This window comes from Sciurus carolinensis, chromosome 5, assembly GCF_902686445.1.
Source record: "Sciurus carolinensis chromosome 5, mSciCar1.2, whole genome shotgun sequence".
Classification (NCBI taxonomy): domain Eukaryota; kingdom Metazoa; phylum Chordata; class Mammalia; order Rodentia; family Sciuridae; genus Sciurus; species Sciurus carolinensis.
The window spans coordinates 149,279,391-149,304,320 of NC_062217.1; the positions used below are offsets into that span (position 1 = coordinate 149,279,391).

Consider the following 24,930-nt stretch of genomic DNA (forward strand, 5'->3'; position numbering starts at 1 on the left):
AAGAATGAAAACATAAAAGGACAGTGGGGCCCTTCAAAGAGTGGCATTTCAGTAGAAGAACCTACTCTAATCTTACAAAGATCTTTTTCACTACCTGGACAACCACTAAAGAACCCCATATTAACTTGAACAGGTTTACTTCTATGGGTTACATTGAACTTTTGTTGTTGTTGTTGGTACCCGGGATTGAACCCAGGGGTGCTTAACCAGTAAGTCACATCCCCAGTCCTTTCTATTTTTTGAAACAGGATCTTACCAAGTATTTAGAGTCTCACTAAATTGCTGAGGTTGTCTTTGAACTTGTAATTTACCTGCTTCAGTCTCTCAAGCACGCCCAGTTGAATGTATGCTTTTTTATGGGTCAGGTTTCAGGCAGTATGACTGTAAATTTTTAAAAGGAGCCCAAAGGGAAACACAGAAGATGGGTTAGTTCACTTAAAACAGATGGGTTAAGACTCTTAAAAACACGCTTCTCCTCTAAGATTATTACAGGAATTTGGATTAATCATTAAGGTTATGAAAGCTCTGAAAAGTTTTGATAGTAATTTACTGAACTGTCCTCCTAATTCATAAATATAAGGTCAACTTATTAAGCCGCTGTTTTGTAAGTTTTTAAAACAAAGAATGCATATTCTTTTAACATAAATTAAGATAACAATCACAAATCTATATCTAGCCTATAATGTACCTGAAACATGACAGAGTACAACTTTTTTTTTTTTAACTAACCACTATTATTAAGGTTTTTCATGGAAGATAAATCTTGTTCCAACTTGCAAAGTTAGGAACACATCTTCTTTCTTCTTTGACCCTATAAATAGGAAAAGGAGCAACTGGAATTTTTGCCCACCTGCACAGTTCCAATGAAAATAACAAATTAACATCTTCTTGTGCTTAGCCAACCCCCATCCTATCCTCCTATCCTTCCAATTCCAGAGCAGGACAATGAGAAGGAAGGCAGAGAGGAGGGTGGGGGGATCAAGTTCTTCACAGCAATGACTATTCCAGGGGAAATGAGGCACAGATACCACAGTGCTGAGTTTTATTAGGGATTTCATTAAGGTTAAATCTCTAGAAATGAGGGAGTCCTGGTTAGAGGACACAAAAGCCCATGGTGCCTGCTCAGATCTCATAGTGAACCACTGGCTCAGGTTCTTTGGTGGGATCACCTCCTCGTTCCAGGTATAGATTATTATAAGGATACTGCTTCGGCCCCTAAGGAAAAAAAAACACAGGTTAGCAACAATATACATATACCGATGCCTGGCTCTGAGTTAACAACTAGGCATAGTAAATGGATACACAATAGCCCCTGGTCAGACTCAGCTGAACTGAGAATGGTAGGAGCAGCGTTCCTCTTCCCTGCTCAGCCCAAGGCAGAGAGAAAACCTACTAAATTTTAAGAGCTGTAGTGCCTACACTGTGAGAGAGAGGGGAAGAAAGGGAGAAGGAGGGGGAAGGGAGGGACAGAGAAAAAGAGAGTCAAAGCTTTCTAAATGAGACAATGCATCCATCCATCCCACTCTCTCTCGGGGTTGAGACAGACTCAATCTCCTTTAAGTCACTCAGCCTCTAATGGTTCCACCACTAAAGTGGTCCAGCAAATGAGGCGTGCAGAGCAGCAGTGGGGGAAAGCACAGAGGAGACACGGCTGGGAAGTGCTTTAGGGGCTGCTGGCTTTACCAACAAACAGCTGTCAAAGAACACAGCTCAAGGGGAGGAGAAAAGGGTGATGTGCCTACAGAACTGAAAAATGGAAGAACCACATTGTGTTTCTTGCTCTCCTGAAGTGAAGTTAGTGCTCACCCCAGCCCTATGTGCACTCTCCAGCAAGGAGCCCCTGGGGCTTGGCAGAAAGGCTCGTGTCAGTGCGCACAGATATGCCAGCTACCTTCAGGACATTGATTATTTCTGCAGAGGTAGCACTGGGCAGCCAACTGCAAACAAAACAGCCTCACTGCCTTCAGTTCCTCTCCTTCCAATCCATCCTAGAAACTATTCCCAGATTAATCTTCCAGAACTCAGCCTTTATCATGCACTTTTCTATTCAAAAAACAAAAATGGCTCCCTGCTCTTCAAGGCAGACCAAGTCTTTACTATAACCCCAACCCCTAGCATGGTTGTACATAGTAGGAGCTGCACAAATATTTATTGAATTAATACATCATTACATCATTAAGTCCATGTCCTTTAGCCACACAATAAAAACTGCCAATCTAACCAATAATCTAACCTCATGATTACAGTGATTTCCAAGCCTGATTTACATCAGAATTACCTGGGAGATTGTTGGAAATACTGATTCTAGAACCCTGTGGTGGAGCTCTAAAAGTGGGACCCAGGCATCTGAATTTTTAGCAGCTCTCTAGGAAACCAATGCAGCTAATTATCTAGGAACTATTTTACATGCTTATACCTATTCTGCTTTGGCTCTCTCTCTTTTTTTTTTTTTAAATTGTAAACAAATGGGATACATGTTGTTTCTCTGTCTGTACATGGCGTAAAGGCATACCATTTGTGTAATCATAAATTTACATAGGGTAATGTTGTTTGATTCATTCTGCCATTTTTTCCCTTCCCCCCCACCCCTCCCACCCCTCCCCTCCCTCTATACAGTCCTTCCTTCCTCCATTCCTGCCCGCCTCCCTAAACCCAACTCCAACCCCAACACTAACCCTTCCCACCCCCCATTATGTGTCATCATCCACTTATTAGCGATATCATTCTTCCTTTGGTTTTTTGAGATTGGTTTATCTCACTTAGCATGATATTCTCCAGTTTCATCCATTTGCCTGCAAATGCCATAATTTTATCATTCTTTATGGCTGAGTAATATTCCATTGTATATATATATATACCACATTTTCTTTATCCATTCATCAATTGAAGGACATCTAGGTTGGTTCCACAATCTGGCTATTGTGAACTGAGCAGCTATGAACATTGATGTGTGCTTTGGCTCTCTTACTCTCTTTCTCCTTCCTTGTTTTCTCTTGCCCCAAAGTCTTCTCCAACTTCTTCCACCTCCCAAATCCCCCTGCTTTTTACTTTTTGGCATTTAAAGTTAACCATACATTCTCACAGCAGCTCATTCCACTCTGCACACACACAGTATACACATAAATACACATACAATACCAAACTTCCACATCTCTTCAAAGTTGCTCAAGTCATTTATCTAAATTTTCTTAAACTTCCTTAAAACTAGAAAATGTATTTTCTATGTCCTTTACATTGGTAAAAATATAACCATGTATGCTTTCAGTGGACACTTATTTGCTTCCAATACCCTAAAGGAAGTGCTTTTCACATGTCTAACAGCATAAGGTTTCAGTTCTAGATTCCTTGACTCTGCTTTAAAAGATCCCTCACCAAAATATAATTGGTTTAAGTACATTCCTCAAATAGCAACTCTGAAAACTAGCTGACTTCATTCCTCCCTACTCCTAACATGCATCTAGGGCTGGTCTAAGAAGTTTGAGTAGAGCAATGCTCTGGTGCCAGGTCAATAGGTAAGGACATATCTTCCTGTCTCTTAAGACTCCAGGAAGCTAAGCTTGATAATGGTTGGTTCCCTACTCCAGACTTCACTCACTCAGGGGGCTAAGCAGGTATGCCTAGGAAAGCACTTCTAAAGTACCACAGGAAATAAAAAATACTCACCACAGGCTGGTAGGTGGGGTACTTCTCCCCGACCCAGAACATGAAAATCATGAAGGCCACAAAGCCAAAAAGGTGCTTACACATGGTATTCCAAGAAACAGGTGTGGGGGATGTATCCACACGGTTCCTGATGTACATGTCTAAGTCCCAGTGTATCTGAGGCAGAAAGGCAGATAACTGTCATAAACTATTCTTCCTGCAAAAGGCAGGCAGCCTAGAGTGAACAGAGACTGATACAAAGCTTGACAGAAGCATTCTACTGTCATGGGGCAATATTCTGAGACACACAGGCCCACAGGACTAGATGTTGGCCTCAGTCTAGGTTCTGCTCACCAGAGACAGCTCAATCATGAAGTGCACAACTTTCACAGTACAGAGTTTTGTTCCCACAAGTCCTACTCCACGTGCCTGCTATATGTGGAACCTCAGGTCTCAGATCACTGGATCTTACTTCTTTGAGCCGAAAAGCTTATTATTAACTGGACAGAGAAGTGCCAATTAAGCTAAAGGGAGACTCCCTAAGAGGACATAGGAGGAGAAAAAGGTTAAATGGGCTGCTTTTCTCACCGGTTCACCCCAGTTCAACCTTAGGTCTGTGTGGTCCCAGTCATACCATGGATCTCTCTCATGCTGTGAGCGATCAGGGAGCTTCGGGTAGTCGCCATACCTAAGAGACAGCAGAAAGTTCTGGAAGGAGCTATGAGCAGTCACAGACAATGCAGTCTCCATCTCTGAGATGAAAAACTTAGTGACAGACATAACTTCTTCACCTAAGGAAAGAGGAACTGACTCCCAGATCAAGATTTCAAGTTCTATCACTAAGCACAGAACTAACCAAATAAGACCAAAATGTAATTAAATGAGCACATCAAACTCTAAAACATGATAATACATAAGATTTCCTTACATTCTTTCAAAAAGAAAAAGGTCACACAATTCTATAATGTTAAAGCTAAAAGAGAACTATCAATTTTATTGATTATCTGATTCCCTCACCAGATTAAAAAATGAAAGTAAAATTTAGGGTCTGAAGTCACCCAGCAAACTGGAAAACATTTAAAATGATTAGAAAAGCGTTCTCTTCATAGGTCCTGTTTCTCAACCACAAGTCAATATACCTCTCCATGCCTCAAACACCTCATGGGACTTCTTGCTTATTTGTTTTCCCCAACAAACCCAGGTTCAACTTATAAAGACTGCTACCAAGGCTGTTCCTGTCTGCAATACAATAAAAACATAGGAGAAGATGAAAACTAGACATGTGTCACAGAAAATAACTGAAAAACAAGAATAGGAGATGCTGAAAGCAAGAATGAAAGAATGATGCTAGGAAGAAAGTGAAGATGCGGGTAATTACTATACAAAATTAACCACAAGGATGGTATGTGGAAATGGTATGGAGAGGTAACATCAACTGGAGAAAGGAGGTTGGTCATTTCCACAGCCCTAAAGAGAGATGTACACACAAATATAGAGTACTCCATCTACAAATAAGGTTCTCATGAGTCCAGCTCCAACCTGGTCACGTGCCTGGATGATGGCACCTGAGCCCAGCAGATGCTCAATCTAAATGAAACCCATCCCTCTTGAAGGAGCCAAGGAAGGTTCCTGCTATTCGGGAGTCCTCCAGGGAGCCACTAAAATCTCAGCTTGCTCATTTGAGGAAATAGTCCAAGGAGAAAGGAGAAAATTGAAGTCCTCTCGGCTGCAGCTGCTCACCCACCCACTCCCACCTCCAAGAAAAGCACCCACACCAATGATTCTGAGGGGGTCACAGGAGGGTTCGGGAGAAAGGGTCAGGGTAGAACCACCCAACAGGTCTCCCATTACTACCCAGGTACGAGCTGACTCTCTCTACCTCACCCCATGCCATCATCCGGGTAAGGTTCGTAGTCTTCCACACGCATGTTATACTTCTTGGCGGCGGCTGCCCGTTCTTCTGGGGTCTTCGGATAGGGCCCCGGCAGCATGTCCTTGGTAATGTGGGAGGCTGAGGCACAGAAGAACACGGGTCAGACCAACCCCATTCGCCAGCAGCTCGGAAGGCTCAAAGCTGCAGAGACCGAAGCCTGGGACTTCACGGGATCAGCGCGACCCTCTATCACCTCCACCCCCTGCCTGGGCACAGACGCCGCGATATCCGCTACCTCCCTTCCTTCACATCCAAACTTCAGACATCCCCTTCCCACACTGAAGCCTAGCCAGTTCTCGCGAACCTGTCCGTGCCCCTAGCGGCACCACGTTCCGGACAGCCCTTTGCAGCCACCGAACTCCCAGGGCCCCTGCTCCGGCCGCCGCCATCTTCACCTTCCTCGCGCTTCTCCCCGCGCATGCGCAGAGGCCAGTCGCGGCGGCGAGCGCGGCCACACGCGACTCGGGAGGCGAAGCGTGAAGGCAAATCTTCTGGACTCAACTGGGCGGAGCTTAAGCTTGGAACTGGGAATCCAGTAGGAAGGTGAGTGGTTGGTTAGAAGGGGTAACTTGAGGGAGAAAAAGGCAGGTAACTTTGTAAAATGAACGCTTTTTCTTCTCTGACTGCTTGCCTTTTCCCTTTCCTTCACTGGTACTTTCTTTCCAAACGTGGTCATCCTTCAAATTCAGCCCTTAGTTTTGTTTGATCTTGTTTTGTTCTCCTAATTGGTCCATCGGCTTCCTTTAGATGCTTTGTTCACTTAGCAAATCAGCGTTTTAATGCTTCCTCAGTTTCAGTCCGTGTTTACACCTGAATGTCCCAGTCACCTTCCAGTCCAACAAATGTAAAACTAAACCCATCACCAGAGTCAACTCTCTGGAGATGGGGCAAAGCCTCCTATTTACTAGGACTTGGATAAATAGATTTCAAATTTACAGGCTCTTAATAGAAGATTGGGAGACATGTTTGCATATGAATGCTTTCATCTTATTTACACACGTGGGATGTGGATAATTTGCATATTAAAAATACGCCTTTACTTCCAGCAACTTTTAAGATGATCACTGTTTTGGAACAGAATCCATTATTATACTTACTCTCAAATATATACCAAAGCAATAATAACAGACATGTACTTTTCAGTATGTACATATTGGGAAGGACTACAATACAGCAACTTGCCCTCCTGTAAATAAGCAGCACTAGTTGGACAACATCAGAGTTGGATAACATCTGTTTTCAACCAATAGGAAGCTCTGATCTCATTTGGGTCGAGAAACAGAGTTGATCTATTTATTTTTATTAAGATGTTATTTACATATCATACAATTCCCTAAGTGTACAATAAAGTTATTTTTAGTATACTTACAAAGTTCTACAACTGTCACTACTAATTCTAAATAAAATATTTTCATCACCCCCAAAAGAAACCTCCCACCCATTATTGGCACATTCCACTCACTTGGAATCACCAATCTACTTTCTGTCTCTGTGGATTTGTCTAACTGGATATTTTATATAAATGTAATCATGAGATATGTGGCTGTTTGTATCTGTCTTTTTTCACTACAAAATATTTTCCAAATTTGTTAATGTTGTAGTACATGTCAGTACTTCCACTCCTTTTTATGGCTGACTGATATATTATTACATGGAAACAACATTTTATTATTTTATTTATACATTTATCAGTTAACACATCATTTTGGTTGTTCCCACTTTTTTGGCTATTACAAATAATGCTGTTAGGGTCATTCTTGTACAGTTTTTTTGTGCAGTGTGTGCATGTGTGGATATATGCTTTCATTTCTAAATATATACCTAGAAAAATTGCTAGATCATAAGGTGACTTTATATTTTTTATTTTGAAAAACTCCCTGATTGTTTCCCCAGCTCTCTTTTTTTTTTTGGGGGGGGGGGGGTGGGTAGGTAACTGGGAATTGAACCCAGAGGGGATTTACCACTGAGCCACATCCCAGCCCTTAATCACGTATGTGATTTATATTTTCTCCCATTCTATGGATTATCTTTTTAAACTTTTCTTTTCTTTCTTTTTCTTTTTCTTTTTTTTTTTTTTTTGGTACTGGGGATTAGACCTAGGAGCACTTTACCACTGATCCACATCCCCAGCCCTTTTTATTTTTTATTTTGAGACAAGGTCTCACTAAGTTGCTTAGGTCTCACTAAGTTGCTTAGGTCTCACTAAGTTGCTGAGGTAGGCCTCGAATGTGCAATCCTCCTGCCCCAGTCTCCTGAGTCACAGGGATTACAGGTATGTGCCACCACGCCTGCCTTCTTTTTACTCTCTTGATAGTATCCTTTGGAACCCTATTTGTATCATGAAAAGCGTATTAAAATTTGTCAAAAGCTACTTCTGTGTATACTGAGATGATCATGTGGTAGTTTTCACCTATTAATATATTACATTGATTGACTTTCAGATGTTGAATCAACCTTGTGTTCCTGGAATAAATCCCACTTGGTCATGGTATGTAGCACTTTTTATATGGTGCTGGGTTTGTTTTGTTAGTATATTGTTGAAGACTTTTGCATCTGTTTGTAAGGAATATACTTATAAGGTCTATAGTTTTCTTGTAATGTTTTTGTCTCATTTTTATATCCAGGTAATGCTGGCCTCAGAGAATGAATTGGTCCATGTTCCCGCCTCTTCTGTTTTTTGGAATACTTTGTGAAGGATTGATCTTAATTCTTTTTTAAATATTTGATACAATTCATCAGTTATCCCTCAGATCCTGGGCTTTTCTTTGTGGGATGTTTTTGATTTCTAATTCAGTCTTATTTTAGGTCTATTCAGATTTTTTTATTTTTTCTAGATCAGTTGTGGTAGTTGGTGCCTTTCTAGGAATTTTTACATTTCATCTAGGTTCTTAATTTTTTTGATACTCAATTGTTCATAGTATTTCCTTCTATATGCCTTTTTTATTTATGTAAAGTTGATAATATCACTTCTTTCATTCCTGATTTTAGTAATTTGAATCTTTTAGATTTTATTTATTTATTTATTTCCTCATTTTTTTGTTGGTGCATTATAGTTGTACATACTGATGGATTTTGTTGTTATATATTGTACATGCACACAATCCACAATATAACAATTATAACTTGGCCAATATCACTTCCAGCATTTTCCCCCTCCCTCCCTGGCTTCCAACTCTTGGTTCCTTTCCTTTACTGATCTCCCTTCCATTTTTAGAAGATCCACCCCATCTTTGTTTTCTTCTCTAGCTTCGATATATGAGAGAAAACATAGCCTTCTGAGTTTGACTTATTTTGTTTAACATTATGGTCTCTAGTTTCATCCATTTTCCTGCAAATACCATTATTTCATTTTTCTTTATGCCCAAATAAAATTCTATTGTGTATATATACCACATTTTCTTAATCCAGTCATACGTTGATGGACATCTTGGCTGGCTCCATAGTTTGGCCGTTGTGAATTGTGCTGTTATAAACATGGGTATGCATGTACCACTGTAGTAAGATGCCTTTAGTTCTTCAGGGTAAATACCAAGAAGTGGTATAGCTGGGTCATATGGTGGTTCCATGCCTTGTCTTTTGAGGAGACTCTATACTGATTTCCATAGCAGTGGTTTAACTTATTTTTAATTCCCAAGGTTATAAGTTAACATATTCTTATGAAAATGCAAACATTGCAGATAAAACTAAAGCTTTATTTCCATCCCCATCCCCAAACTTTTCTGCAGAGATAACTCTGTTATCAGTTGGGTATATTATAGTTACTATATAGCATGATTACATAGTTAGTCAATGTGTTAGTTTCCATTGCTTCATAAAAAATTTAAATTTATTTTAAGGTGCTTAAAAGGAACCATAAAATTAGCAGCTGAAACAGTTTATTATTTCTTTTCTTTTTTCTTTTTTTTTTTTTTTGAGTCCAGGTACTAGTTAACTGGGTCCTCAGCTCAGGGTCCCACCAGGTTGAAATCAAGATATTGACTGGGTCATCTGTGACTCTGTGTCCTTCTTCAAGCTCAATATTTATTGGCATAACTTATTTTCTTGCATTTGTAGAACTAAGTTCCCCCACTTACTTGCTGACTATCAACCAAGAAATAGTCTTTATTGGCTCCTAGAAACCACCTATAATTCTCTGCCACATAACAGTTTGCTCTTTTAAAGCGAACAGGAGAGGATATACATGGTGTCAGATCTCTCTGACCTTCTGTCTCTGACCTCTAGACCCAGATTTGTGTGTGTGTGTGTGTGTGTGTGTGTGTGTTTGTGTGTTGCTGGGGATTGAACCCAAAGCCTCGCACATACTAGGCAAGTGCTCTACCACTGAGCTACAGATTTAAAGGGCTAGAATGATAAATTCTCCCATTTGATTAGCTCAAAAGTTAACTGATTAGCAATTTTAATTACATCTTTGCTATAAAATGTTATCTAATTGTTAGAGTATCCACCTATTGTATTTACAAGTCCTGCTTTCCTTGTACAGGGTATGTGCAAGATGGGTGCAAATCTTGGGATCCATCTTAGAATTTGGCCTCCCACAATCAGTCATAAGAACTAAGTAAGTGAGAGTAATTGATAAGACCTTTTATAATCAGTATAGATTGTTTGGAAATGTGGGATGCTCATGATTGGCCACTAATAGTAACATTGGTCTCATGGCAAGAATATATTCAAGCAGGAGAGATGGTGGCAGAGACAGGAAAATTGAATGATGCCTTGGTTTTATTTTACTTATTTTTTTAAAAAGAGATGGGATCTCACTATGTTGCCCAGGCTTGCCCTGGGCTCTTGCAATTCTGTATCAACCTTTGGAGTAGCTGGACTACAGGAGCACACCACCACATCCAGCTCTTCCCTTGATTTTAAAGGAATTCAACTTGCCAAATATCCTTTGCCTAACCTTCAAGCAGCTTTTGCCCAACATCTGTCAACGTGGCAATTGCTCTTCCTTCTGACATCTTTAGGTGGGTCAAGTTTGCTTCTCTCCCCATCCATGAGCGTAAAGTTTAAAGCTTAAATTTTCCTCCTTCTTTGTCTCTTATGTAGGTCTGGGCACACAGAGGTAGCAATGTTTTATGGATCATTTACCCCTATTCGGTGGGGCTGAGGTCTAGCCCCCAGTTTCCCAGGAGTGGAGCCTAGGATGTAGAGCTATAGGTCACCATTAGGAGGAGTTCCTCTAGGCCTCCGCGCTGCGTCCTGAATGTATTTGGACGGTTCTCTCTTGCAGCTCATCTCTATGGTTTCCGTTGTGGTTTTTTTTTTTTTTTTTTTTTTTTTTTTTTGGTCCGGAATAGGCGGAGCTTCCGCTTCCGGTGGGGCAGGCCCTAGCCGTAGAGATGGCGGCAACAGCAGCTGAGGCTGCTGCTTCGGGCTCTGGAGCGCCCCGGGAAGAGGCTGAAGCCCTGGGCCCCGCCTGGGATGAATCGCAACTGCGCACTTACAGCTTCCCAACCCGGCCCATCCCGCGTCTGAGTCAGAGCGACCCCCGGGCGGAGGAGCTCATCGAAAATGAGGTGGGGGGCGGGGCGCGTCTAAAGAGGGAGGAGGAAGAGACCTAGTGGGGAGGAGAGGTCAGGGGCGAATGGTGAGAGAGGTGGGGGACTGGTCAGTCTGTGGACTAGGATTTAAAGGGAGAGGGAGGCGAAGAAAATGGAACATAAGGAGTTCGTACTCCTTAATAGGAGAGATTGTTCCGAAGTTGGGAAGTAGTTGGAATCATGGGAGGAGAACTCTTCTAGCGCCTTGGGATTAATTTACTTATTTTCACCTGATGTTTTCGCTTAGGAACCTGTAGTACTGACCGATACAAATCTTGTGTATCCTGCTTTGAAATGGGACCTTGAATACCTACAAGAGAATATTGGCAACGGAGACTTTTCTGTGTACAGTGCCAGCACCCACAAGTTCTTGTACTATGATGAGAAGAAGATGGCTAATTTCCAGAACTTTAAACCGAGGTCCAACAGGGAGGAAATGAAATTTCATGAATTCGTTGAGAAACTGCAGGATATACAGCAGCAAGGAGGGGATGAGAGGTAAGTTCCCGGATCTTGGTTTTTCATTGGATTTGGGGCATCTGTTTTTCCTTCCTGTGCTTATTTGAAGATGTGGTAGAGATGGGTGAGTGGAGACTGGCATCTTCCTTATCTGTATTTCTGACAGATGAATATTTGTCTCTTCTGTCCTGTAGGGGATTGAGTCGTTCTTGGGGCTACAACCAGATGGTTTTCTAGCTTGAGGGTTGAAAAAATGATTAGATTTAAGCTACCAATCCTCTAGTTTCTCCTCTTACTAAAATAATGAGAGCCACAATTGCCTAGAAGAGTCAGGCAACTGAATGAAATGAGTGAAGTTGTCTGACTGGAAACTAATAAAGTTGAAGTCATTTACACACACACTGTTCAAGTGAGAAGTCATTATTTGTTTCCATTTGGGAGTGCGGTTGCAGATTACTAGATATTCTGATTTTTCCAAAGAGGCTCAAAATAAGGATTTTTTTATTTGCTTATAATCTTTTGACTTTTAAATGTGGGCAGTAGTTCCACTTTAAAAAAAAAAAAAAAACTGTAGGGGCCAAACAAAAATGTCTGTCATTGGATTTAGCTCTGAGATAGCTAGTTTGCAGCCTTTGTTCTAAAGTATTGTGCTGACTGGGAATAGTTCAAGCTGAAAAGTTGTATAGTTTGTTTTGATTCTGGTTTAAATGGGTATCAGGAAACTTGTAACTTAGAGAAAATCGGATTAGAGGGGAGACTTGATGTTCCACAATATATCAGTGATAGATAGCAAACACAGGAAGCATTGAGGAGAATGATTCTTCTCTTCTACTTTTATTCCTACTTAAAAGGACAGCATCTGTAGGTCCCAGATGACCTTCAGCCCTATTCTGTAAGGTTGCCTCTGGGGAATTAGTCATTGAGACTTCATGGTAAATGACCATAAGGTTTTGCCTTATCAGTTGACTTTAACACCAGCCAACTTCATGTTTTAACCGTACAGGTTGTTCAACTGAGCAAAAGGTATTAGAATCCTATTTGAGCTATTCTGAGCATTTACTATTTAAGTGTAATAGGAGTTTGTTTAGATTCATGTGTAAGTGTCCCTGACTCTTTCAAAGTGTTACTTGCAAATTTTTTGTGTGTAAATATGTACATTGTAATCTCTAGGGAGAATTCAGAGGTTGTGTTCGAGCCTTAATGGTTCCAGGTAGATAGTGTTTCCAACTTACTAAGATTTCTAATTAATATTACCTTAACTGTTATGATTTTAGGCAGTGAAAGGTCTTTGAGCCTTTGAGGTACCATTCTTAGAACCAGGACAGAGCTGCTTCTCTTCTTCAAGTTTGCTCTCTCATTAAGGTCTCTTGCACAACTTGATCAAATGTGCATTGATTTTCATATCCTTTAAGTAACTTGTGACCTTCCTCAGGTATATTAGGAACCTGAGGCATACATCTGATGAGGTGTCCTCTGTACTTCAGCTGTTGAATGCTGTTACAGATAACAGGTTGAATCAGTTAAGATAAACTAGTTTCAAGCCAGATGTCAAAGATTTCTCACTCCCACTATGTGTTCATCACGGGTCACATCATCTTGTTGACTCTGGGACCCAAATTGCCCCAGTAGCTACTACTTGGAACTTTGTAATTGCTGTGACAGAGAAACGTATTGGGTAGTGTAGACTGTTTCTTAAAATTATAGTTGGAAGCAACATAAGTCCCTTCTGTGGACATTTCACTGGCCAAAGTAAGTGAAACAAGCACATCTGGCTTTGAGCTGATCCACAGGGTGGGACCAGCTTTTGATAAACAGTGATAGTCTACCACAGTAGCCATCAAGAGCCAAAGGAGATGTTTCTGGCCTTGAGAGTGAGACTCTAGAGCAAGACAGATTCATCATTCTAGGCTTTGTGGAAATGCTTCCAGGAAATTGAAATTGTGTGAAAGTTCTGTGTATTAAGTACATCTCTATGGAGAACCTAGGATTTTTAAAGGATTTATGTTGTGACACAGAAGATTAAGAATTTTTTTAAAAAGTTAGTGTTAAGCAAAACTCATAGAAGTTAGATTAGAATTCACTTCTAAGTTGGGTATGGTAGCGTATATATCTAGTCCCAGGTACTTGGGAGGCTGAGGCAAGAGGATCACTTAAGCCCACGAATTCAAGACTATTCTGGACCACATAGGAGAACTTGCATTCAAAAAGAATTCAGTTCAGAATTGTTTGTTTGTTTTCTGGTACTGGGGATTGAACTCTACCACTAGCTACATCCCCAACCCTTTTATTTTTTATTTTGAGACAAGGTCTCCCTAAATAGCCCAGACTGACTTTGAACTTGTGATCCTCCTGCCTTGGCCTCCCAGGTAGCTGAGATTATATGCATGCACCATTGCACCCAACTCATGTGGTTAAAATTACATGGCTACAGCTGTTTTCTGTGGGAGATGCTGGTGTAGTGTGGATTTGGGTTTGTATTTGCAGATGTGGGGAGGTCATGTGAGGTGTGTGTGTGTATGCACTGATGTAATTTTCTTCTTGGGAAATGTAGGTTGTATCTGCAGCAAACACTCAATGACACTGTGGGCAGGAAGATTGTCATGGACTTCTTGGGTTTTAATTGGAACTGGATTAATAAGCAACAGGGAAAACGTGGCTGGGGACAGCTGACCTCTAACCTGTTGCTCATTGGCATGGAAGGTAAGAAATCTTTCAGAAAGCAGCATGGCTTAGAGTCATACAAATCTGTTGGCTAATCCTATCTCTACTCTTCATTAGTTTCATGACATTGAATAAGTCACTGAACTTTTTTAAGACTCAGATTCTTCATCCTGCAAAAGGAACATGATACTATCTTATAAAGAGATACAAAAATGAAATGAGATTAAATTTTTAAGCTGGTTTTATGCATTCTGAAAAAATTCCCTTTTCCCTTCCTCATCTGCTGTTTGAGTACATACATTGAGACACTGAGGACCTCTCTGAAAGAATGCTGTTCTCTTTTGGACCTGTCCATATTCAGAAGATTTTTATCCCTGTCGAGAGTTGGGAAAAGTTATATTTCCAATACAAATTCAATCTTTTAAATAGATATTTATGGCTGTCTATTTAAGAAGGTACAAGTAGGTACATAGCCAGGAGTCTCTAAGCTGTCCCAGTTTCCCTCCTTGGAGGCACTGCATGTTATTAGTCACTTGTGTTTCTTGCCAGAGAATTAAATACACACAAGCAAATACATGAGTGTATTCTTCTGGAGTGTGTTTGTTTTGTTTCATTTCAAATAAAAAGGAGAAGCATTTAGACTCCACTCAGGAAAAGGAACACTATTTATAGGGCAGGATCATTGTCTCATTTTTATTTCCACACTAGCTAGGTATCATGCCCACACTTAACAAGTGGTAAATAAGTTTTGTCAAACAAGGAAGCAGAATAATTATTCATCTTTCACTACCAAACTCTGAAGTCTCTTCTCTTTTCATTGTCATTTATTCAGATTTGAATCCTTTCCTACTGCGGGCATTAAAAGTTTCCAGCAGTGCAGCTTATGAATTGGCAGTTACCTGCCCCTTTGAAATCAACTCTTGATTGGCCTGCCAGGAATAAGCCATTTCTGGTTTCCTTGACTGACCTTTTCTGTTGCTTTCCTTTCCTACAGTAGGGTGCAGGGAAATGGATTCCTCAGATAGAGATGAGAGAACAACTTTCCTTTGAGGATGCATGTGGACTTTCATGAGTTAAGAAAGCAGCTGTTTTGGCATACCCCAGCTTGGGCTGGGAGTGTTTTCTGAACTCTGTGCCCTGCAGATGTGTATGTTCTACTCAAGGACTTTGCAAAGGATACAAAAATGGCCTGGTTATACATGAGTAGGTGGAACATACAACACTAGGGGAGAACTAATTTATGGTGGCATTTTAAGTAATGTATCTTATTTAAATTATACAGCACTCTCTTCGCTAATTTAATAAGCTTCCTTCCAATGAGAGTCAGCAGCCCTGGTAAGCCCCAGTGTTGCATCCCATCTGTATGATGAAGTGAGAGCAAAGGTTGAGAATCTGTAGACCCCAAAAGAGCTATACAAAGCAAAAACCCTATTCATATAAAATGACAGGTTAACTCCTCAGAGTAGATAATGCTTGCATTGTGGGTACCAGTCATTCTGACAGTTTTATTTTCCTTGAATTTTTGACATTGTCAAGAAGAGTACAAGTGTACATATTATCTTACCCCGCCAGACTCGTATCATTTTGATGTGTCCTTGATTCCAGTAAGGACAGCAATATTATTTAGAAATACCTATTTTGCTAGCTGATGATGGACCTTACCTGTGATGTTTTCTAGACTTACTATCCATACAAATGTAACACCTAATTTGCTAAGATTGGCATTGTAATTTCCCTGATTCTGCCTAAAATTTGATTGGGACTCTTAACTGGGAGGGTAGACTGAATTTCTCTCTAGCACTGGGCATTCTGTTTAGCCTGTACACTAGAGCCAGTACTGTAGGTAAGAAAATGTCTTTCTTCCTACAGGAAATGTGACACCTGCTCACTATGATGAGCAACAGAACTTCTTTGCCCAAATAAAAGGCCATAAGCGATGCATCTTATTCCCTCCGGATCAGTTTGAGTGCCTCTATCCATATCCTGTTCATCACCCATGTGACAGACAGAGCCAGGTGAGGTCATATGGTCTGAGAAGGGTGTAGAACTCCAGACTGTAGGAATGCCTTTGAAATTAAAGGCTGGAATGTCTTTCTCCCTCCCTCTGGTAGTATGCCAGGTTTGGTTTACAGGCTGATCATTTTTTACAGATAGACCTGAGGATAATTTCATAGTACAGCTCACATATTCCAGGCTTCTGTGCTGGTTCTCAGATGTTTATGAGTGTAAACAGCCCATGGAGCTAGATCTCAGAGCAGACCCCATCAGTGATGTGGTGGGCTCAGGTTACTCTGACTGGCTTACAAGTTCATGGAACAAAATGCACATGCCTCCATTGGATTTAATCATTGTTTTTGTCACATATGTTTTTGATATGGAGAAAGGTGAATAGAATTGAGATATGTCACTTACTGTGTTTCCTGGATCTCAGTGAGGCATATGTTTGCCTTTGTGGCCAGCCAGAGATATCCCTGTCCTTTTTGAGGAGAAAGTTACCTAGCTACTTCATGAAGTCTTTGCTGATTAGAATTTGTTCTTTGGGGGAAAGTTTCTGAAGGGTTGTTGATTGATGAGTTCTAATTCCTTACAGTACAGGTCTTTGGACCTCAGGAGCACTGAAGCTTGGAATTCTTTATCATCTAACATTCAAGGATGGACTGCCTTATGTTTTTCTCTGAAAGAGAGTTTAATGAGCATTGTGTATCTTCTGCTAGATACAAATTCTAAAAGCATTTTTAAAGGTGTCTTTTATTTTTTTAAGTACCAAAATAACTAGTACATAGTGGTTACTTGTAAAAAATTGTTGATTGACTGCTCTTTTTTCTTTTTCTTGAACCTCTTAGGTGGACTTTGACAATCCTGACTACGAGAGGTTCCCCAATTTCCAAAACGTGGTTGGTTATGAAACAGTGGTTGGCCCTGGTGATGTTCTTTACATCCCAATGTACTGGTGAGGAGGTGGCTAGGGAGGGGAGCCTCTTGGGAACTTTCTCATTCCCTAGAAAGCTTTATCTGTGTCTATTAAGTTGTGGCAGGATTGCTCTTATGTGGTCTAGAGGAAGGTTGGCACATCCAAAGTGAGCATACTGACCATGGGGGAAAATGACAATCCTATTTCCAGGAAAGGATGACCATTACTTACATCCAAAGAGATCCCAGGGGCTTGTGGCTGAAGAAGCTATTCTTGCCTCTTTGGTGTTTAGAGTCTGAACACCACTGCCTCTAGCCCATGTGTGTTTTATAGGATGATCATAAAGATACTATCTTTGCTGTTTACCTTAACTGAACTCTTACCTAATTTTCTATCCTTTCTCCAAAAGCAAACAGAAGCTTGTTTGTTTTCTTGCAGGTGGCATCACATAGAGTCATTACTAAATGGGGGGATCACCATCACTGTGAACTTCTGGTATAAGGTATATTCTGGTATATGGTTGGTTTCTTCCTTTTTTTTTTTTTTGCCCCTAGATGAAACAGGCTGGGGTGAGGTAGGGCTAATAAATGGTTTGGGGGCTGAGGTGGGTTTGTTAACTATTCCTGGAAGTGATTCCCCACATCTTTGGGGGAGGTGAAGAGAAAAAGGATTGAATTAGTTTCTTGGAAGGGAGAACGATACTAGGAGCAGTGAGGTGACTCTGAAGCTTACTGCTAAAGGCATTTCCTGAGCTACTGCTTCCTTTGTAGGGGGCACCTACCCCTAAGAGAATTGAATATCCTCTCAAAGCTCATCAGAAAGTGGCCATAATGAGAAATATTGAAAAGATGCTTGGAGAGGCCTTGGGGAACCCACAAGAGGTAAGTCAGAGTTGGTGTGACATTCTCCATAACTCCTCTGTCTCAGTATCTGATGTCCTCTCTCTCCATAGAGGTTATAGGGGTGTTTAGAAAATCCTTATTTTCCGTTAAGGGCTGGGCTTGACTAGTGGATCAATTATAATCTGTTCCATGCTAGTAGTAATGTTCCCCATGGGGCTTGTGTGCCAGCTGGGGACCCCTGAGGGGATTCTTCTGGAATGGAAAGCGTGCAGTAAAGCATCTCCGTTTGCTCTTCCAGCTGGCCAAGGCTGTTCTAGGTAGTGTTGAAACCTGCTTCCCACACAGGTACACCACTGGCACATTGGGTAAATGGGAGAGGTTTGTATTTGTAATGCTTTCACCTCCTTCCTGTGGGTAACCTTGGCATCTACAGATGCCTGTGGAGTACAGAGATGGCACCAGGCCCGGTTGCATGGCCTTTCATTTAAGATACAGAAGCATTTAACTTTTTTCTTTGCATTAGGGATTGAATCCAGGGTCACTTTATTACTGAACTATATCCCCAGTCCTTTTTATTTTTCATTTTGAGACAGGTTTCACCAAGTTGCTGAGGTTGCCTTGAACTTGTAATCCTCCTGCCTCAGCCTCCCAAGTCACTAGGATTACAGCTATGTACCACCAGGCCTGGCTACATTCAGCATTCTTTAGGCACATTGGAAAAATATGCAGAATTACTCTTGGGGGTTATTAGTTATTTTGACCTTCCCTTGTCTGTCAGTGCTGCTTAAAGATACAGGATGTTTTGATAGGGAAGGTAATACAAGATGGATCTCCAAGGTGGGCCATATCTACAATATTGGGTTGATCTTTAGGAAGGTTGATTAAAGGATTCACAGGATTGATTGGAAACTTTGTCCCTTTCCTTGACTAAACACTTAATGTCTGTAAATACTCCTGGGTCAATTCCAGGATCAGAGGACAGACAGTTCTGATTGGCTCCTCCTATCTCTTTACAGGTGGGACCTTTGTTGAACACAATGATCAAGGGCCGATACAATTAGCCTGCCAGGAGTCCAGGCCTCCTGCCAGTGACTGCTATCCCGTCCACACTGCTTCGTTGATGAGGACAGGAGACTCCAAGCACTAGTATTGCACGCTGCACTTAATGGACTGGACTCTTGCCATGGCCCTGGAGGCAGGTGTTTGGGGCAAGGCAGGGTGGTTGGCACTCCACTCCCATTTGGAGGAACTTCTCACCCTTGCCTCTTGTGCCCCAGCACCCTTCCTCTCTGACCCCCTAAAGTTCTGCATTCGGTGTGTGGAGTCCCAGCTTCTGATTGTCATCATGTCTGTGTCTGTTAGTCTGTCAACTTCAGGGTGTGTGTGTGTGTGTGTGTGTGTGTGTGTGTGTGTGTATGCAAGCACACACATAATGTTTCTGTTCCTCGTTTCCTTCTGGTCTGGCTGTCATCCCTATCTCCTGTAACCTCAGTGCCTCAGCCTGAGAGAGAGGAGATTCTCTTGGACCTCTGTTGCATTTGGGCTGCGGGGACAGAGTGAGTCCAACTCTTAGGTCAGTCTGCCTCCTGCCAGTTTTTGCAGTCAGGCTCCAGGCTAGGTAGAAACGGCTACTGGGACTCTAATGGGGGCATTGAGAGGGAGGCTTGCCTTTCAGAGCCTAGGAGAGGATTAGGTAGGGTTCTAGCTGGGACCTCCAAGTTCAAGCCATACATAGAAGGGAACCTTGGAACATAAGAACCTAGGATTGCAAATTACAGACACACAACTTTTCTTTCAGCACCAGCTCTTGTCCCTCTGCTAGGTATCAGGGGAGTTCTTGCTGTGGCTTCTCTAGGCTCTAGGGGTACAATCCTCTGTGTGTGTGTCTGTGTGTGTGTGTGTGTCTGTGTCTGTGTGCATGCACACCCGTGTGTGCACATGCATATACTTCTTTACACATTGGTATGCATGTGTCCACACTGGCCAGCCTCCCTGTTCACCAAGGTTCTTCATAGCTTACCTTTTCCAGTGTGAGGCCCCAGAAGTACTACCTGACAACCTGCAGCTTTTTAACTTGGATTTTAGCCATCATATGTTAGTCCAGTCTCACTACAACCTACCTGAGGCTGACTGGCTAGAGCCTCTGGGTCCTGTGTCCCTCCCTGTCCAGGCCATATTCCCCACTGCTGATTTTCCTGGCTGAGTAGATGAAATGGGTTCAAGCTTAGGCAGCTAACTCACTACCCGTCATTCACCTCAGGGCAAGGGCAAAATATGTAGCCTTGCCTCTTTAAGCCAGCGCCTCTGCCAGACCCCACTGTAATGTTCCTTGACACACTCAGTAGGGCAATCGGTAGAGCATGGAAGTAGAATTTCATTTTTTATTAGTAGCTACTCATGGGAATCCCTCTCAGGGCTGCATTTACAGCAGGACAGCAGAGTATTACACAATTCAAAGGGCCATCATTTCCATCTCTTCAGTAGAAGTGGGGCCCCTGGAATTGGGCAGAGTGGTGGCCATGTGTCTACTGACTTCCAGTTCCATCTTTGTCATCCTTTTCTCTCTGGAACAAAAGAGAAAATTGGAAGTCTCTGATTTTATTCCCTCCCACCTTTTTGTGGCGGGGGCAAAGGTTTACTTCCAGTTTCTGAGCTATGACTTTCTCCAGAAGCTCAGTTTACAGTGCCCTGATGGACTGAGAAGATGTGTGTGCGTGTGCGCACCTGTGTGTGTATTTTGGGGAGGGTGTTTATTTTAGTACCCCATTCTGGGGTTTTCTGATGCAGTGTGGTTGTGCAGACATGGTACCTTCTCAAGTATAGCCCTTTCAAATACAGCCAATGCTGGGAAATATGATTGCAGTGAACTCCATGCCTCCATCTCTCTTGGGAAAGAGGAGTGCAGCAAGAGCAAGGCAGACAGGATAAACTTGGTCGTAATCACGCTTGGAAAGAGCAGATTATTTTCATTCTCCTTAGCAGGTCTGCTGCATTCCTGGCTCAGACCTTAAGGAGGTGGATGATATGCAACAGGGCATCAGATGCCACCTGGTTGGTCCTCACAGGGTGCTGTTCTAACACAGGTCTGACCAAAGGTGGCTAAGGGGGAAGAGAGGACCTTTGTAGGATTGTTCCTGATCCTTGAGAAATATAGTAGCCACCCTGATTTTTTAGATAACCTGATTCGTGCCTAGTGCTTTGATCTTTGTTCCTCACTATCCTGCAAGGTAGGTATTCTCACTTTACAGATGAAGAAATGGGCTCAAAGAGATTAAGTTATTAGTGGCAATCAAGATTCAAACAGTCCATTTGGCTGCATACCCCTGTTCCTTCCTTTCCACGAAACTGTTGGTTCTTCCACCTTCTCTCATTCCCTTGTACCACGGCCCCGCCCTTAGGCCTTACCTACTGGATAGTGGCTGCATGCAGGTACAGTCCAATGGGATGAAGATCCAACTTAGGGTGAAAAACTCCTATAGGCTACAGCTAAAGACATGGGAAAACTGCTTGGGAAACCATTTTACAGGTTGAGTACTTGGAGCAGCTATAGGGGACTGAGCTCTCTATCCCATTGTGTTACCATGTGTCCTTGAATAGATTCTATAGCTCTTCCCAGTGTGCTTCTGTATCATAGAATTGAAGCTGTAATTCTAGGTGATCCATTAGTCATGATTCATGTTCTACTGTTGCCCTAACCCCCAGGAAAGATGGGGACTCTTCCCTTCATTCACCTAGAGTCCTTTCATTCACCTGGAGTAAAACTGTTTACGCTCAGGTTGTGTTGTAGCAGATGAAACATTACTGCTACAGTGTTGCCCCCATCTTAGCCAGTAGCAAGGGAAGCAACATACCAAGGAAAGTGGGGACTCTGGCTTCTCAAGAGGTTAGCCATGTTGCAAGTTCCCATTTTTATACCAGCAGGTACAGAGAAACTAGTGTTTTGTGAAGTCAAATATTTGTTGGGGGGTTGGAGTTTGGGGATGGAGGAGGGGCTGTTCTGGGCATCAGTTGAGCAGATGCCCAGGATGCCTGGGGGAGACCAGCTTCCCCTACAAATCAGAGCTCTAAATTACAAGGTTTTTACCAACGCGAACAGTTGGGGGAAGTCGTCTGCTCTCATTTGCGTAATGGTTTCTGTCACTGGTGATTAGACACAGGATGAAGGAAAAGAAATTTGACAATTAGGAATGAGCGATCATTAATCTGAATCTGTTAGGAGACAGAGAGGGGAAGGATCCTTACCAGTGGGCCAGCCCAGTGTGGGGAGACACTCCCTCTGTCCCCCAGAGACTTCTGAGCCAAATGTCCTTTCAGTGTTCCCAACAAGTGGGCAGAGATTGTATTTCTTAACAGACTAGGGGCCCAGGTCTCAGCCTGAGAGGGATACAGGAACAGACATCTTTGGACTTGAGCCAACAAAGATAGAGATAGATGAGTGTCACATACTAGCCTTTGGGCAAAGAATAATAATAGGAGAGTTTTTTGTTTGTGGGAAGTGTTTCTGTAATAGTCAACAATCTTGATCCCCCACCTGTGACAAGATTTTTCACCTTCCAGTGCTGCAGGGTGTGAATGAAACCCCCTCTATGAAACCCCAGGAGCTTCTGCTTAGTTGGAGAGGAAACCCCATGAGAGAAGCAGAGGTCCCCATCCATGTGTTGTATACCCTATGTGGAGAGAGGAGAAAGATGGGTAGAGATAACAACTTTCTAGGTTCCTTAGAGCTAGACTCTACAGGTAGGGACTTCTCATCCCAGGCCTCCCATCAACATTGACCCCCCCCCCAACCCCCTGCCACACAGCTGTGGCTATGTGGAGGCACTGAAGCCCCTGACTCAAATCTGACCTAGTGATGAGGTTAGCTGCTCAAGTTTTAGGGTATGGAGAATCCCACCAAGATCTTTCCATGTCTGTTACTTCACCCCTCATACCTTCAAACTTCAAGGACGTTCTTAATTTGCACCAAGTGATATTCCTCAGTTTTGTGACAATATACAGAAAGTTCCTTAGATCAGAGGCTCCCTCAAGTAAAAGCAGTGGGTCTGTCTCAAATTGAAGTTGCCAACAAGGAGGCTGTATCTTCCCCACAAGTTCCCTGCCTGTGGTTCTTCCGCCTTTCAAAATCTGGTGCAGAATTTAACAAGGGCTGCCATCAATGGCTCTCAGTTACCAGTACCTAAATGTGGTGGATAGTGGGGTGTGCCTGGAAGTAGCTGAGGGAGTTTCATCGGTCCTTGTCTTTTCAGTGCATGCTCTCCCCTTTGGGAGCTGCCCTCCAGCTGCTTGTCCTCTGTCCCTGCCCACTTAAACGTTTTGTGTCCTCTCAAGTTGTATGCTCTAAAGGAATGTTCCCGCTTCCTTTTCTAGAGCTTCCCTCAATTTCTACTCAGCTTCCTCCTGCCTAGGTTCTCCAGTGGCCCCTTCACCGAAGCCCTTTTTCTTAAGCAGTTGTCCTCTCAGAAACTCCATAGCTGCATGCTTGGATAGATTGGCCCTAGGATCCCTTTCCCTGGGATCATCCCTGTTCATCTTGGTCTGTCTTCTGTTTCTGACCTCAGGTAGCTGTTGAGTTACCCCAGTTTAGTTCCTTTGTTCTGTGCTCTGTCCTCTTGCTACTCCTTTTGTTGATTCTGTACATCCTTGTTTACCTTGTCTCACACTTGTAGCTCTTTCTGCTTGTCCCTCAGTCACTTCTGCCTAATCCTTTTAAGTCATAGGATCCCTTTGGGGACATTTCTCTCATAAATTGGCAGCCATAAGCCTACCGGTTTATGATCATTGAGGCCTCCAAGATGGGTTAGGGGATGGACCTAAAGAGTGGTAGAGAATCAGTGGGGATTAGTCAGGAGACTCCCAAGAATGGCACTGGAAGGTGGAAGAAAGGATATTTGTGTTGCCATCTAAATGCATCTGTGTGCCTTAGGGTCCAGCAGTTCAGGGATAAGGGGCATTTTTGTGAATGTTTCCTAAATTCTCTCAGGTCTTTGGCCCAGTGTCACCAAGTTTGGCTGACCTTGGTATTCTAGTGGTTGCTAGAAGGAAAATAGCATATTGAGTAGTCTGGTGTCGAGATGGGGAGGTCTTGGATAAGAACACCCCTAGAGGGTGGGGAACAGGAGAAAGGTCAGCTTATCCCCAGATTATTCTCCATTCCTCCAAGAATATGAGTACAAGAGCTGATTTGGGGAGCTAAACTCCCAACTCCCCACCAAGAATCTGCTCTAATATTTTGAGAAGGAGCATGTGTCCTTTACCTTTCAATGGGGAAAAAAAAATCTAGCATAGTGTTCAGAAGCATGGTTTTTGGAGTCAGATATGTTCAGATTACTAGCTTTGCTACTTACCAGCTGAATTTGACCTCAGTTGACATACTTAACCTCTCTGAGCCTCAGTTTCCTCAACTCTAATGATATGTGGGGGTGGGGGCTGGGGGTATTGAAAATATCTACCTCAGGGTTGTTGGATTAACCGAAACAATGTCTGTAAAGCTTTAGCACAGTGCCTGGCAAGCACTTAATAAACAGCTGTGGTGGTGGTGGTGGTTGTTAAATTTATTATGTGACTTACTGTGAGACTTGGTTTGGGTGATGTCTAAAACAGATTTCCAGTGATTCCTTCCCTCTTGAAATAAGCATATGAAGAATAAGGAGAAAATGTGCTTGAGAGGCATGCTTTGAGTTGGAGACAGACGAGAGTCTTGGTACCTAAACCATCCTAAAGAAGTGTCAGTTGCCTTTCAGCCTGCTCAACCAGACTCACTGTCCACAGCAGCCTGGGCCCTGGGTGTGGAGCAGTAGATCTGAGCTCTCCTGAGTGTCAGGCTGCAGGCCATTGAGTGACTCCTCATTCCACCTGGAGAAGCTGTTGCCTCCTCACATCATGAGACACTAATCAACTCCTGAGAGTCAACTTCTACCTGCTCATGGTACCAGTCCCCACCCCTTG

The 24,930-nt window shown here is 42.5% G+C and overlaps 2 protein-coding genes across 3 annotated transcripts; one reads left to right on the forward strand and one right to left on the reverse strand.

Annotated features, from left to right (window-relative positions):
* Positions 1-1,025: 1,025 nt before the first annotated feature.
* On the reverse strand, positions 1,026-6,024 carry Ndufb8 (NADH:ubiquinone oxidoreductase subunit B8). Its single transcript, XM_047552466.1, has 5 exons — positions 5,880-6,024; positions 5,527-5,653; positions 4,231-4,330; positions 3,664-3,819; positions 1,026-1,215 (listed from the first exon to the last, which is right to left on the reverse strand). Exons 1-5 carry the CDS (start codon positions 5,962-5,964, stop codon positions 1,123-1,125), a joined length of 561 nt encoding a protein of 186 aa, XP_047408422.1. The 5' UTR covers positions 5,965-6,024; the 3' UTR covers positions 1,026-1,122.
* Positions 6,025-8,038: 2,014 nt separating this feature from the next.
* Positions 8,039-24,519, forward strand: Hif1an (hypoxia inducible factor 1 subunit alpha inhibitor). 2 transcript variants are annotated; one of them, XM_047552464.1, is made up of 9 exons: positions 8,039-8,063; positions 10,870-11,088; positions 11,360-11,610; positions 14,123-14,271; positions 16,102-16,247; positions 17,076-17,182; positions 17,582-17,645; positions 17,914-18,024; positions 19,002-24,519. In XM_047552464.1, the coding sequence occupies exons 1-9, from the start codon at positions 8,061-8,063 to the stop codon at positions 19,044-19,046; spliced, it is 1,095 nt and encodes a 364-aa protein (XP_047408420.1). In that variant the 5' UTR covers positions 8,039-8,060; the 3' UTR covers positions 19,047-24,519. The 2 variants fall into 2 exon arrangements, with proteins under 2 accessions (XP_047408420.1, XP_047408421.1); XM_047552465.1 differs by lacking the exon at positions 8,039-8,063 and adding an exon at positions 10,067-10,130.
* Positions 24,520-24,930: the final 411 nt, after the last annotated feature.

Coding starts and splice junctions, on each gene's coding strand:
- Ndufb8 (XM_047552466.1), bottom strand. CDS start 5,964: ATGGCGGCGGCCGGAGCAGGGGCCCTGGGAGTTCGGTGGCTGCAAAGG. Junction 4,331..5,526: donor TACCCGGATGATGGCATGGG/GTGAGGTAGAGA, acceptor GCTGTCTCTTAG/GTATGGCGACTACCCGAAGC. Junction 3,820..4,230: donor GGTTGAACTGGGGTGAACCG/GTGAGAAAAGCA, acceptor TTTCTGCCTCAG/ATACACTGGGACTTAGACAT.
- Hif1an (XM_047552464.1), top strand. Junction 17,646..17,913: donor CTGTGAACTTCTGGTATAAG/GTATATTCTGGT, acceptor CTTCCTTTGTAG/GGGGCACCTACCCCTAAGAG. Junction 18,025..19,001: donor CCTTGGGGAACCCACAAGAG/GTAAGTCAGAGT, acceptor ATCTCTTTACAG/GTGGGACCTTTGTTGAACAC.